The sequence below is a fragment of the Lissotriton helveticus genome, chromosome 2_1 (assembly GCF_964261635.1).
Source record: "Lissotriton helveticus chromosome 2_1, aLisHel1.1, whole genome shotgun sequence".
NCBI classification, from domain to species: Eukaryota; Metazoa; Chordata; class Amphibia; order Caudata; family Salamandridae; genus Lissotriton; species Lissotriton helveticus.
The window spans coordinates 146,630,535-146,646,617 of record NC_136059.1 but is presented as its reverse complement, the minus strand read 5'-3'; the positions used below and the strand labels follow the sequence as shown (position 1 = coordinate 146,646,617).

Below are 16,083 nucleotides of genomic sequence, written 5' to 3'. Positions count from 1 at the left end.
ATAGACCTATAAAAACTGGGGGTGGCATTGCTATTGTCCATAAACGGAATTAACATCTGTGTCTAAGACCAACGCCACTGTGGAAGTACTAGTTTTTAGGATAGATGCCCCCTTACGTACTAACTGGAAAGGGGCATTAATTTACCACCCTCCAGGACCTATAGCTAACTTCTCTCTATAAGTGGTTGAATTACTAGCCCCTTATATGAACACAGGTAAAAATGTTCTATTGCTAGGAGATTTTAACGTCCATAGTGATAGTAATACCAACCTAGATGCTCAGATACCTTTGGCTGATACACATATAGCCGGCCACACTCTGGATATTATATTCTCAAACTCTCCCAAGATCAAGTGTGAACCTCCCAAACAAATCAATTGGTCGGACCATTCAGTCATCGAATTTTATATGCAGGACCTTAGAGACCCTAAAAGCTCTAACTCGGCCACAGCTTGTTTATGTAGACAATGGCAGAAAGTCTCTGTGGAGAATTTTAAAAATGTTTTTATAAAACCTCAATTTATATAATCCGACAATATTGAGGAGGCATTACTCAAATACAATTCGGCAATTGTAAAAGCAATTGATCATATCGTGCCTGTGAAATCCTGTATGAGCTGCCCCAATCACCCACAGACAGCTTGGTTCACGGAGGATCTGCGAATTCAAAAACAAATGTGTAGAAAGCTGGAAAGAGTCTGGCGTGCTTCACATAGTGAGGTGGACAGAAACCAGTCTTACTCCATCCTGACCAGCTATCACAAAAACATAAAAACTGCACGCAAACTGCATATAGCATTGCAGCTAACTCAGGCTAGGAACTCCTCAAAAACATTGTATAAAATCCTCCAGTCTTTCATCAATTCAAAGCCATGTGAAAGCCTTGAGGCCCCTTCCCAACAACTGTGCGATAATTTGGCCTTGTATGTCTCGCAGAAGATTGAGCTCATATATGGCAAAATCATGGTAGCAAGTAACTTGCAGCAAAAATCTTTGTCTCTAGATAGCATCACACCGGGCAACCCTATGCTACTTAATAACGTCCCAGTTATTTCTGTGGCTGAGGTTGAAACACTGATCCATCAGATAAAGTCCGGATCAACCTCCGACCACATCCCTGCTAAAGTCATTCCATCTTTCACTAAACAGCTTGCACCTGTGGTTCAATCTCTCATCAACCTTTCCCTCACTGAGGGTAAAGTTCCACTTGAGTGGAAGATTGCTCAGGTCAGACCTATCCGTAAGAAATCTAAAATTCCATGGACGGATCTTTCCAACCTCTGCCCTATCTCTCTTCTTCCATTTCTGAGCAAGCTAATGGAGAAATATGTTACCAGTCATCTTTCAAACTTTGTCGAACAGACTGGGTGTTTAGACCATTCCCAGTCTGGTTTCAGGCCTAGATACAGCACCGAATCTGCATTACTTGCAGTTACAGATAACATCAGAATGTCCCAAGACAAGGGCCATTATACGATTCTGGTGCTGTTAGACCTATCTGCATTGTTCGACACTGTTTCTCACAGTGTCTTGCTCAGAGGATTGGAGGAGGTGGGGCTGAGAGAATCAGCCTTAGCTTGGTGGAGAAGCGTGGCTCAGTGGTTAGAGGCGGCAGACCCGGAAGCTGAGATCGACCGTGGACTAGGGTTCGATTCCCCGCCTCGGCGGGTCTCGGGCTCAAAAATTCCACGGACTCGACAATTCACGCTCTGGTGCCTACTCAACTCACGGGGTCACACTCTGCGACTCTGGGCAATAGCTTGCTTAATCTCCACTACGGCCCCTCGCGGCGGGATGCCTGGCTTTCACCTTGTGGACACCCTGCCGGGGTTTCTCACAGGGGAATACCAGGACGGGTTCCCTAAGCAAGCGCCGGGACGCTTACGGGCAGCCGTGCGCTTTACAAATCCAGAACATTTACATTTTACATTTGGATGAAGAGTTGTTTGTCAGATCAGTCCCAGAGTGTTAACCTTGGCACGTATCATTTGGTCCCCATGGAGTTGACAACGGGAGTACCCCAGGTCTCTTGTTTGAGTCCAACATTATTCAACATCTATGTTGCTCCCCTGGCCAATCTCCTAAGGACATATGGAGTTATTCCCATATCATATGCCGATGATACGCAGCTCCTCTTTTCATTTAACAAACTCACAGCTGCAGTCCAGCTAACCTTCTCAAAAAGGATGAGGGCCATATCCCAATGGATGGTAAATGCAACATGGGAAATATGGAGGTAATTCTCTTTGGAGAAGCCCCGCTGCTATGGTCTCCAGACTGGTGGCCATCCAAATTGGGTTCCTATTCTGCTCCTAAGCTTGTAGTTAAAAATCTGGGCATTCGTTTGGATCAGGCCCTTAGCCTAAAGGAGCATGTTACTTATACCGCTGGCTCATGTTTTCATGCAATAGGCTTACTTCGTCATGTCTTCCCATTACTCCCTGATTCTACCCATAGAAATCTAGTCCAGGCTCTGGTACTAAGTCGCCTGGACTATTGTAATGGTCTGCTGATCTCGGCTAACGTAAGCTCACTCAGCAGACTACAGGTAGTTCAAAACACAGCAGCACGGCTGGTTCTGAATGCTCCCTCCAGGACTCCTACCCATCCACTCCTTGTAAAACTCCACTGGCTTCCCATTCGTCAACGGATCAAGTTTAAAACCTGTTGCATTAGGATGTACGTTGTTACAACGCATGCTTTTACTACGCATGCTTTTACAACGCAGGTTTTTCAATGCAAGTCGTTACAACGACTTGCGTTGGGGGTGCTGGATAGTGAATAGTTTAATTTACTATTCCAACTCCAGTCCCCGTGGATAGTAGGGAAGGTGTTGGATAGTATATTAAACTATTACCTATCCTAGAGCGCCTTTCAGCGCAATTCGTTGTAATGACTTTCGTTGAAAAACCTGCGTTGTAAAGGCACTGCGTGGTAAAAGTTGCGTCGTAAAGGATGTTTCCATTTGCATTATACACAAAGCACTGCAGAACTTGGGCCCTTCCTATCTTTCGTAAAAAATTCTGCTCTATGCCCACTCAAGATCTCTCCATTCTAGTGGCAAACATCTCCTGGAAGTGCCTTGTATAAGAAGGGCAAGACTAGGAGGGAAAGCTCTCTCCTATCTTGGCCCTCGGCTTTGGAATGAGCTACCTCTCTCCCTCAGACAATGTTCTGAACATTTGATATTCAGAAAATTGCTCAAAACCTTCTTGTTTGGTATTTGTTAAACTGCTAAAAAACACTGCCTCGTCTCTCAATCTCTTTAAGCGCAGAGATACCCCTCCGGGGGTCGTTTCTAGCGCTATATAAACAAATAAATAAATAGGTATATTTTAAATGAATTGGAGTGTGATTGGAGAAGGCTGGTATAATGATGTCTTCGCCATGTGGGCACTCCCTGACAAATTCAGGTGGCCTGTCTTGTTCAGCTAAAAGAATGTCATAACCCTGAGAGAGCTTCTCCCAAAAGAGTGCTCTTATTTTTCTAGTTATGTCTCCCTCCGTCCGGAGTATTATTTAATATAACTTCTGTGGGACACTAACCCTGGTATCTGCAGTTTCAATTTGGATGTACTCATTCAAGTCCACTGTTTCCATATGATCCTTCAAGTTCTTGCGCGCTATGGTGACTTCTGCTGCACTGTCCAACATCCTTTGAGCACATTCCCCGTTTTTGAGTTGTGTCCTCAAGATCCTCGGCATGTCTAATCTTTAGACCTGCTACTTTCTTTTTGGTGAATTGAGTTTTCTTATTTTTCTGAACGTGTTTGGACTTCACACGTTCTTCCTTGTTTTCTGACCGTCCTCTTCTTTCGGATTTGTGTGACGAAGTCTGAAAGGTATGAGAGGAACGTGTATCAGTATCTTGATATCTATCAGGTTTTCTCAACTTATCCCTATTCCTGAGGTTATACCTCCTTTTAAAGGGCTCCTCTGGAGGAGACCTACCTCTGGATTGAGAACGCTTCTCTTTAGGAATTTGTTTAGTGTTCTCCCACTTCTTTTTAGGAAGAGTAAGAGTGTTTTTAATAAAGACCTTTTCAGGGCTTTCAGTCAGTTGGGGTTTTACTGGTTTACCACCCAAACTGTCTCTATCTTAGTTCTTCATAGGATTTTTTCATTATTCTGGCAAGTTCTTGTGGTCGCTCAATTACATCAAATTCTCTTAACTTTTAGCAGATCGCCACGGATGCTCTTCACCTTTAATATTAGCTAATATTATCGATGAGACCTGTTTCAAATATTTCAGTAATTTCATACCTACATTCAAAGCAGGCTTTGCCCCGTATTCATTTTGAATCTGTTTCAGGACGTCTGGTATGACCGCCATAGACGGTACACCATGTGTTTTAGTGTAGATTGCAGCAAAGCCTGTACCCCAAGTGTCGCAGTCCTCCAGGTGTGGTGCGATCCCCATTGGTAAACAGATTGTTAGAAGTCTGTGTTTCTCATGAGGGGTAGTATCAGGAAATACTGCCTCGATTTGAGTATTTTTTTGAGCTATCCAGAATGGAATTTGTTCCCGTTTTGCGGGTAATTTACCAATGACTGATTGTATAGTCTGTGGTGTAATTTTATTTGTGTTCCCCTGGTAAGGAATATGTTGTGGAATCCTTACCAGAGGTTGGACTGTAAAAGTCCGCATTACATATTGAACCAATTGTCTATGGATCTTGATTAGTTGCTTTAGTTGAACTAATAGTTATGCCCCTGTCATTTCTTCAATGGCAGGATGTGGTGTATAGCTGGATAATACCGGCCATGTTGCTCCTGCTCTACCTAGTGGACCGAGCCTAGTAACGTGATTTATATGTTGCAGGGCGCCTTTAAACCAGAGCGCATGCTCTTAGTATGTTAGTGGAATTTCAACATCCTCGAAAGGAATGTATTCCGATGGAGGTTCCTCGTCTTTGTAGAAGTGAAACACATGTGTTACTGGATTTACTTCAGGGAAGATAATCCATGAATAGAATTCCTCTGTCTGATGATATTCGTGTGCCTCTATCACAAAAACTACCCTACCACCTTTTGCTGATAGGCCATTTTTTATAAGTTTTATAGTAATGGCTTTCCTTAAGTTTTCTGGGATGATTATAGCATCCTCGTCGGCTTTGTATAAGCCTGTTACATCAAAAGCTGGTCCGGCGTTGAAGCCTGCAGCTCCACCGGCCCCGGAATTATCCTCGTCGGCCATTTTGTTGACTGAAAGTTTGCAGTTCAAGTTTCAAGGAAACAAAGATAAGGTGCACAATATTTTGGAACACTGTATCCTTCAACGTTGATCAAACCAAAAACTAATACATAGGATTTTCGTCCTACAAGTTATGGCGGATATTATATCCTTTTACCCACTCCAGACGTCTATTGGAGTATTTTACAGAAAAAAGGGGTCTCTGAGAAAAGCACGACTGAGTTACTTTAGTATCTAGCGTTACATTAGTGCCTTACCAAATGTTGGGCACCATGTAGTGTAGTTCCTATATTCCCAATAGGCTCTACGCTTTGGAATAATATATACTATGGATTTGACGTAGGTCTGAGGTTGACTAGTTCTCTATCGGATATACTAAACTTAATAGTGAATGTGTCAGCTAGCTCGGAGGTCACAAGAAACTTTCTCGAATACACAAGAAAAGATTCGTTTCTGACAACCGCATAAACATGACAACTTTGCTTCCCAAGAATAGGAAATATATCTCTAGAGTCGCGGAAACAATACATAGGAATTTCACTCAGTCAATCATGCATGCTTCGTTTCTTCAGAGTTGCAGAGAAATAGAGAGACGGGTGTTTTCAATAAAAAGGTTTATTGAACAGTCTTCTTTCTCATGCAAGAGAAGTGAACTGCTACAATCGTTAGGCAGACTGTAAAGTATAATGCGTACAGCTTAAACAGTAATATGAAATAATACTGTAAGAGCATTGTATGGTTTCTAAGCCATATAAAAATACATACATAAATACACAGACTAAAATACTCAACTGGTGCTTCTAAAATATACCTAATCTAAGTCTAGTATGCAGAAAGAAGTAAGTATTGTGTAGCATAGGTTTAGTTTTTTTAGGCAAGAATCTACCAAAGGTTTCTCTAGGTTCTAATCAGCTCCATACCTTGGTTAGAATGGAGGAGGTCTGATAGCTCTGTCTCAGGACTCGATTTCCCAACACCCTGCAAGGGGAGCTTGGAAACATTCTCGGCAGGAGAAAGGGCAGCCTCTTGATCAGTGCGTCAGCTGGAGAGTCTGCTTCCTTCGGCACTTGCTGCAGCGAGCTCCGTCGGGCAAGTAGATAGTCAAACTGCTAGAACCACCGTAGTGTGCTATAGCAAGTGAAGGTAAATTTATACCTTGAAGGTGTTTAGGAATGCCACAGTTTGACGTAAAGTCGGGCATATGAACTTCATAATGATCTTCTTGGGAATAGTTGTTCATTGTAAAGTAGCTGTGTTCTTGGAGAAATCAATATTCAAGCAAGGGGAAGTCCCTGTCTGCTTCAGCTGGTTTTCCAAGAAATCGTTGTGACGTTTGGTACGGGTGGAAGTAGCCATGCCTGTATTTGGGTTGCATGGGTTATGCCTAAATAAGGGTTTGATTTCTATGCCTATATTAGGGCAATATGAATTGTACCTATATAAGGGTATGAATCAGGAAAATTCACTCAAGCCTAAAACGCCACACAACAATTTAATAGATAGATATGGTACTAACCCAATCAATATTCTCAGCCTTATTTAATAACCCATTCACATTCCAACTTGCAAACTTAGACCCTTCCTCAAAGAGCTGAAATACAGGAGGATTGTTTGATGCACTGCAAAGTATATTGCAAGAACTAGAAATATTTTTAGCAGTTGCCTTGGCAGCCTTAGTTTCAACCAGCCCACAAATAGCGGGTGCCTGCATGATATATGTACGATCTCTCAAAGGTAGCTGGCTTGTTTGATTGTATCTTTTGTAAAATACCTTCTCTGATATTTCCTGGGGCCCCACCATTACTTTGATCCGGGCTGAGTCATTCATTATCATCTAATATACTCAATGTCTCACATGTATTAGACATTGCAAATTCCAAACCATGTGAAAAGTACGAGTTTGGAGTAACCCTCTGTCTTTGGTAATTTAGTAAACCACTAGAGCGTTGATCTGAACTCTTTAAATGATGGTAGAAGAACCCCAATGGGAGTATACCCATGTCTTGTGTATTCTTAGTTAATACCTCTGTCATTATATTGATGCCTCTAGCAATTCTAGGGTTTCTAAAGTTGATTACTACAAAATCACTGCCAAGATTTTTTCCAATGGCCCAATCCATCACACTCTCCTTTTAAACAGGATTTCATGTGATCTACTAGGGGAGAATAAATGTTTAGAGCTAAGCCAGTGCACCACATTGTCCTTCAGGCATTCTGTAGTTTCCCTTGCACCTGACTTTAGTGGGGGGATGTTAACTAATACTGCCACATATGGGCAGCTAGCAGTTGGCAAATACATGTTAACTAAATCGTGTTGTATTGGTTAGGGGGATGTATATGTGAGCCTCTTGGGTGTTGTGCCACAACATGTGTCATGGTGACAGGCCCCCTAGTAGATTCCCTATTAATCTCTGTACATTTTAACCCAACATCACATCTTGGCTGGGACGAGTCATTGCCTCTTCTTGAGGGGGCATGCCGCATATACCACTATTCAGTCTAGTGTCTATTAATGAGGGCCTCTTATCCAATCTTTTTCATTTCCTCCTCCACACTACCCAGTCTTTCTTCGATGGGGCTTAGTAAGCTGTTAATAACAGATGTTAGTTTATCCCAAAATGGAGCCGATGTTGGTTTGTCCATAGAGTTGTTTCCATTTTCAGCTCCCCATAGCAAAGAAAGTACATCTGGGGACCGTAGGTCAACATGAGTTCCATGCTGTGCCTTTCTTTTCCATTTAACTGTTGGTTGACAAGCTGCATTCGAAGCTTTAGCTGAACATATAATTGCCGGACCCGGGGGTGTAGAATGTAATGCCTGTTCTGGTACAGTTAGTGTTGGTGTTTGGCAAATAGTTTCACTTGTGCATCCTGCACTCTGGTCATTTTGTTCACCACCTAGACCAGGCTTCCCTTTAGTAGATGTTACACATTGGGTACACCCATTTTGGCCAGTCGCAGTAAGGGACATGCCGCGCTCAGCTAGATCAATTTCTTTAGATAGAGCTCCCACGGCACGAGCCAGGAAGGTGTCTATAGTGGTTCGCTTTGGGGAGGTAGTTTGCTCAATCGATGAATATGGGGACAGAAGAAGAGGGAAAACAAACTTACTTTGATTCAATCCTTTGAGTTACACAGCTGACACCCTTCACCAGAAGCAGTGGTCCACTAAGATTGACGGGAATACAAAAACAAAGAGATTGGGCCCAGCCTGGCCTCTTCCGGTGGCGCCTCTTGCAAAGTCAGGTGGGTGTTGAAGTCCCACAGAAAATGCAGAGTGGGATGACGAGCGTCCCGTGCTGCGGGAGCCCCAAGGAGCCTTTATGCGCCTCCTGGCATGGGTCTCACACGTTGGCGACGCTTGCAGCAAGGCCAGGTGTGTGATGAAGTCCCAAGGAAAGTGCAGAGTGCGATGACAGGCGTCCCCCACAATTGTCAAGTGGATTATTTCAACAATGCATAGCTGGTGTCTTCATGCAGACAACAATGAGGTCTTGAGCAGTTACCAGTTTTGCAAGGGGTAGAATCTATACTCTTCAGATTCTCTTCAGACAAATTCACTTGCATCTTTGTGAGCTCCTAGGTACCCACACAGTGTTGTGAAGAGGAAGGACACAGAAGTAAAACTGAGCATTTTGTTTGAGCCAGTGGTTCCTCCAGTAGGCAGAGAAATGCCACCCCACTTCTATTCAGCAGTGTGCATATAGAAAAAATAAAATGATAATAACGTTTTGTTAGTCTAATTTTATTTTTTCCTGCTGCTGCTGCAGCTTTGCGGGGCTGCTCTGTTCTGAGAGCAGAGAGAGGAGTGGTGTGCACTCTGTAAGTGCGCACAAATGTTTGACCGTTTGTCTCAGGCCAGGCAACCCATCATGCACTTGTGGCATGTTCTCCACCCAGGATGCATTAGAGAACTTACGGGATTGTTGATAGGCATTTGTACCATCATCTAAGCTGAAACGTCTGGAAATAAAGATGGTGCAGGATTATTTTTTTGAGATGGAATCACCACATACTTTCACCACTGAAGGCACTGATAACTCACAGTCTTGAGTGACCATACATTTATTCTTTAGAGTTCCTTTAGCATTTGCCACTGGACAAAAGGCTGTTTCATGGACACAGTGTTTCTGTGCTAATAACTCTCATTAATGAATACTGAAGAGACTTCTATATCAGAAGTAGTCTGATCACTGGCGTAACGAAACTCGAGGGGGCCTTCCTGCAAGGCACATGGAGGGGTCCCCTCCGGGCTCAATCAGGTGCTCTGCAGCCAGAGTGCCCTGCTGAGGGGGCCCCCTGAAGCTTTTGGGGGCCCCCCGCAAAATGCGGGGGCTGCAGAGGCCTGTGTTACGCCCCTGAGTCTGATTGAACACAACTACTGGTGTCTGACTTGAAGCTTCCTCAGAAGCTATGCACAAAGTGCCAATGTCAGTTGACATCTTTGGCATTTCTTTAATTGTTTCTTCCGGAACACCATTTTGCTGAACGCCAAAGTGAAGCAGCAAGATGCTGAGTGGGGGAAATGTATTTAATAATGCGGGCTGAGTCACTCGTGACATTTCCTCGCAAGCCGAACCCCACTTGTCTTAACCACTCATGTGCCTTAACAACGCATATGAGTGGTTAAGGCAATGCGCTGTCTAGTTGCCGAGCGGAAGGGGAAGACAGGAAGAGGAAGACTCGGAAGACTCAGGACTCGGGAGAGGACACAGTGAGGTAAGTGTGGCTTGGGCTTGGTCTTGGAGGGTGAAGGGGGTAGTTAATCATGGTGGGATAGATTTTAAGACTAAAGAGGGGTTTGGGATGTTTTTAGGGTGGAGGACAGTTTTTAGGGCTAAGAATACACCATGTAGCTGAAAAACCCCTTTGGGTCTGTGAAATATTTTCTTTAGTTTCGTGGCTAGGTTCACAGGAGTTGTTGAATGGATAACCCTGTAGATTAAAGAACCCAACTGACTTTACTATGTAAGAATAGCAAGTATGGTCAGCCAACAGGTCTCAAGAATCATTGGTATGCAACAAAGAAATTGTAACAGTAGTGCAAACAGGCAAAGTTAAACTACAGGGTTAATGATATCACCTAATATGCATTGGCTGGGAATTGTCTAAAATGGTGCTAAGATGTTGCCCAGATTTCTGGGGTTGCTAACTTGAGAAAAAGTAGTATTTACAGCACTACAGTGTGAAAAACCATTCTGCTTTTTTGATTGTAACAAAGTTTGTAGAAATTCATTTTCATCCTGCAGTTCTCCAAGTGACAACAACTCAGTGGCAGGATCACAGATAGAACAAAAATCTAGCTTGGAACAGTCAGCCAATAACATGGAATAATATTTAGCACATAAATGTCCATTTTATTTTATGAGTCATCTTTTAAGCAAATGGTCTTTCTAACTGGCTGAAATGAACTGCACTACTTAATCAAAGGGGGTCAGATTTATTAAACACTCACGTAGCTCAGCAAGCCATTGTTTGCACTGTGTGAAAGGGAAAGGGCAGAAATGCACTGTATTTAACATAATATGGCACATTCCTGTCCTTTCCTTATACTGGCACACTTTAGGCTGCCAAGCACCAATGCATGCACCCTCTCATCTTGGTGCAAAGGTACCTAAGTTGTAGGTAAGTTTGTTTTTGTGCAAGAAAGGGACAACCTCCTGCACAAAACCAATCCTCTAAAGCATTTTTCTCTTTCTCTTTGTGCTGCATAATGTAAACAATGAGAAGAAATAAAAATATTACTCCTTGCTATACCTCACATGGGAAGGTGTAGCATTTTGAAGTATTTCCAGTTCTACAGGAGTAGTAAATCTGCAATACTGGCAAAATTCATGGGTAGATGCAGGGGAACACCCACACTCAGCCCATGGAACATCTCCATGGGGCAGAGTAATGCAACATGATTTGCGATACGTTGCGTTACTCTAGATTTATCAAGCCATGCAGCACCACCTAAGGTTGCCTTGCATGGCTTAATAAATCCTTCTTAATTGCTGCATCGCCCTTGCTCTCCCATGCATGGCGCAAGGACGATGCAACACTTTGATAAATATCCCCTAGTGTGTCTACCTACATTAATAGGCTACTTGATTTTTACTTCAATCATGGCCTTATTTATGGCAAAGTCACTCAGTGCAGCAGGCAAATCTCCTTGTATTGTTTTTGTGCAGGAAGTGACATCTTCCTACACAAAAATAATCCCCTGAGGCTTCTTCCTCTTTTCATGTGTGCTGCAGAATGAAGTACACATTGAAAGACGATAAATAACAATACTTCTTTGTTACACCTCACCACATAACAACCATGGAAATACCCCCTGGTGCAAAATAATAAAACAGCAATTTGCACTGCATTGCTTTACTCAAGATATATGAAGCCACTCAGGACCACAAAAGGTGGCCTTGTCTGTCTTGATAAAGTTCATTTTGAAGATGCGTCGCTCTTGCACCATGCTCTTCCACTGATGCCCATGAATGATTGGCATATGTGTAAGTGGGGAACGGGACCACTCCCTGGGTCCCCAAAGACATGATAAACCTGTGTGCTCCTGAATGGAGCCTAGGACCGCCGAGAGCGGAAGGGAGAGCATTATTGCTACCCACACAAATGGGGTGGGCTCCCCACCTCTCTGTGTGCTGATTCTGGGGGGAGCAAGGCAGCTCCTGCAAAAACAGCACCCGGCACACATGGAGAAAGCAGGGATATCGCAGTTGCCGGTTCCTGCACCATCAAACAGCAGTGCTGTCTGGGCAGGACGGGAATGGACTACCCATGCAGCCTCAGCACACAAAGCATCGGAGTGTCCCAGGTGGGACATAGCACCCTCAAGAAAAGAAGCCAGAAATTAAAAAGAAGTCTCTGGTCGGGTATCCCCAAGCAACAAAGAGTAACCATGGCTGAAGCTGCTCATTTAATATGCAAAGCTGCTGAGAGAGAATGTCCCTTGATCCCAATGGGGCTTCATCAATCTAAAGTGCGCTTCCTTGTGGCGGCCCTAGGTTGACAGGGGCACCACCAATGCAGTAAAGGAGTAGTATGGGGAGCAACAGGTGTCAAGGCGGCCCCCCTCTAAGGGAATTCAAAAGATGACCATAAGTTTCTAGGGTGGTGGAATTTATGACCCCCCAGGCTTTTCATCAATGTTTTGAGCACTTTTAAGGCTGGAACTGTTATTCTCTAGCCTGGGACTGAAGAGATCTCTAGAAATGGGGGTTCTTATTACATGTTTAGTGTTCTAAAGTGATTTAAGAAAGTCAAGGGCACATGTTATGATGATTTAGTCTCTTCCGTGCTCATGACGAGCTCAGCTCGTCATGAGGCACGGTGGCCGTGTGCTCATGACAAGCTGAGCTCGCCATGACCTGCGCGGCGGTCACACGCGGAGGCAATTCCCCCGCTGTGCTGAGCATTCCATTGAAACGGACGTGGTCATGACGAGCTCAGCTCATCATGAGCACAGCACCACCGTGCTGGGTGATGAGCTGAGCTCGTCACGAGCACCGGGGCGCTGTGCGCGCCTTCCCTCCCCCAGCACAGCAGAAGAATTACCACCACGGCGAAGGGGTTAAGACCGCTTTATTTTAACATGTATTGTTGACAATGATTTATGCTTTATTTTTATTGGCAATAATGATTGCTAGAAAAAATAGTAACTAATTTCAGTGATATAGAGATGATTTCAACATGCGATTATTGGTCTTTTAATAAGGTAATCCTTACAAAGCCATTAGGCCTGCTTTATTTAAATTGTCACTATTCTATTATATTCCTGTGGTCTTTAAACATTTTAATGCTGTGCCTCCCGAGTGGAAAAAAGCCCCACCTGTGCCCTCTCTCAAAACTTTTCAAAATTGTTATATTAAACTGGCAAAGTTTAAATATGACTAGACTTATTTAATCATTGCAGTTAAGTTGTGTTACAGTTTTAAAAATGGAATCAAATATACGTTTGGCAAACATACTATTCTGGTCAGGCAGGCCGCATAGAAAGAGGAAAAAATGAGGAGAAATAAAAGTATTTCTTCTTGTTGCGCCACTCCTATGCCTCCCCACGATTCCTCGTAAATCTAAGAATACTTCAGATTCCGTGGGTTTTGCATGGGAACACCCACATCAACATTCATAGCACGCTCCTTTCATTCAGTGTTCTGTGTGAAAGTGGCTTTGCGTGGCCTTATAAATATTCTGCAGCATATTGCACCAAGGAGGGTCAGAAAAGTGATGCTCTGGCGGGGCAAAAATGCAGCTGGGGCCTCGTAAATGAGGCCCCAAGTTTGCTTATAATGACTGATATGCACATCTCTCAAGCGTGGCATAGCGGGTATAAAACTATGAACTGAAAAGCAGTTCCCACTGAAGGTTCAAGCTTTTCTTCTATCACCTTGTTACTCTGCATTTGACAACATGTTTGACACCAATCCAGTTCACTGAAAGACAAACTTTTACACCTGGAACACTTTGTACTCTATTTCAATATGCCCTTTCATGATGAATGGTTCAAATCAAAACAAATATTAGAAAAGCCTCTTTACATGTATGAGAAACCATGTTTTGTTTTATTCACATTTCATCCCTGTTCTCTAATTCATAATTATTTAATGTATGATTATAATAATTCTGTCAGCCTTATGTAGAATTTGTCTCTATATGACTGGAAGCCAAAGATACTACATCCTTAAGGAAGGCCAAGATCACCTGAAGGAGAGCTCCGACCCACCTCTTTCTTACAATACATCAAAGCCTACATGTATGATACATGTAGGATTTGTATACCCTTGTAATGCAACACCCCTATTTTAACAGAAATATAATATTTGTCACAGCACAAAATATTGATGTTGTGAATGGCTGTCTGAATTGATCTGATCTTCTTCTGCAACATATTTTAGATGCATGTTTCTCCAGCCCATTCACTCAATAGGTAGTCAGGCCACTGTGTGCTTGCGTGTAAGTGTCTTCCCTGTGAGAATAAAAATGTCATTGTCAGGCTTAAACTGATCTGGGGCACTCATTTGAACAGCCCCAACACTGAGCTCACAAGCTGGTCTCAGTTTCTGTCTGAACTGTGAATATTACCCCTTTTTCTCGTGTGTCAATAGCAAAGGTCAAGGAGTACCTTGAGCAGATGAGTCTCTCCTAAGCAGTACTTGACTTTGATGGTCCTTTATTAGGTCTTTAAAGTTTATATTTCTTCTTCATCCTCTTACTTCACAGATCCCTCGCTCTGTCTGCAGTGAGAGCTGCCGCCCAGGGTACAGGAAGGTTCCCAAAGAAGGGAAACCCATCTGTTGCTTTGCCTGTGTGCCCTGTGCAGAGGAAGAGTTTTCAAACTCCACTGGTGAGTGATAACTTTGTGCCTGATGGAGAAGTAAGGCATCAACTTTAAAGTGTGCAAGGGCTGTTTAATTGGTCTTTGTGAGCCGTGATGCTAAATGCTGGACTCAGAAAAATAGGAACAAAGTGGTAGATTTGAATACAGGGTTCTGGTGAAATTGTACAATTCATTGCATTTCTATACTGCACATTGCCCCAGACAATGTCTTCTCACTGGCGTTTTTTAATGCCCATCCAAGCTACTGTGAGTTCAGCTTTTGTCGCAAGGCTATAGGACGTGATTTGTAGGTCAAGAGGAAGTGTGCTCCATATGATGGGTGAGTTCTTGCACTGACAGTGAGTGGTGTAAATGAAATTCAAACTGAATTTGAGATTTTCTAAGAGGTGCTTGTTTATCGGGTTATACTGGTTTCTCGAGACGACGAGGCAATAACGTGGTGCTCGTAGGTAAACGATAAAAAGGTGACAGCGTGGGTTGAGTCCTGTATGTTAAATGAAGATTTAGTGAAAAGGTGCCCTAATGGATAAACAATATCATGCACGAAAGTTAAAAAAAGATTCACTGTTAACAAGTGGCGCTTACCGCAATTATCGGAGTCACATCTTGCCGTGAATGAACCGGAAGTGAAGCTGGTGTGACCAGGAAGTACTAGGCGGCCATATATGCGGTCGCTAAGATGCGTTGCTATGCGTGAAAAAAAACTCGACTTTAACATAAAATATAAAATGTGTCATTACGGGTGCATGCACAATGCTTGAATTAAATAATGTGCATTAGTATATAAGAAGATGAAGAGATGCGTGGGTCTTAAATAGCATCCTGCAAATCCGTGTGTTGAAACTAATCAATAAAGTTATATGTAGAAAATGTGCATAGGTATAGCAATCCAAATATACACTTACGTTTTCATACATAATTATGAAAAGTCGTTTCAGGAGCGAATATAATTTAAAAAACGGTACTATAGGTCAGAAAATATCAAACTAAGTTAAATAGAATGCGCCACTGTATGGAAAAAGGGGTGAAGTCCTTATAAATAACAATTGTACTCCATACGGTCATTGAGGCCGTGTGGTTTCATGCTTGACAATAATGAAATCCAATAGTTCTCTCTTTGCAGCAGATAATTGTGATTGTCCTTTCCTTCAGTTTTTGCAACGTTTTCAAGAACACAAAATCTTATTTGACTGACGTTATGGCCAGCTTCAATAAAATGTTGAGCCACTGTTGATTTGATTTGTTTAGTTCTGATGTTGGATTTGTGTTCATTGAGTCTGATTTTGATTTTTCTTTCAGTCTGTCCTATGTAAACTTTGCCACAAGGGCACTTAAGCAGATACACCAAGTTGGACGTATCACAAGTTGCAGTTGCTCTGATTTTAATTTTGTGGCCCTTCATAGGGTGGTCGATGGTCGTTCCTTTTCTGACGCTTTTGCAATGGTTGCAATTCCAGCAAGGTAGAGTTCCCTTGAATTGTGTTGTGGCCTGATCATATTCTGAATGTTTTATTAGTTCTCCGATGCTTTTTGCTCTGGTGTATGCAAAAATAGG

The 16,083-nt window shown here is 42.9% G+C and overlaps 1 protein-coding gene across 1 annotated transcript in view; it reads left to right on the top strand.

The window, feature by feature from the left end:
• Positions 1 to 613: 613 nt before the first annotated feature.
• LOC144820082 (vomeronasal type-2 receptor 26-like) overlaps positions 614 to 16,083 on the top strand; it is a 73,368-nt gene continuing 57,898 nt past the window's right edge. Inside the window, exons 1-2 of the mRNA XM_078677734.1 lie at positions 614 to 1,552; positions 14,411 to 14,534. Coding sequence (XP_078533860.1) covers positions 614 to 1,552; positions 14,411 to 14,534 — 1,063 coding nt within the window. The remainder of the gene's footprint in view (positions 1,553 to 14,410; positions 14,535 to 16,083) is intronic.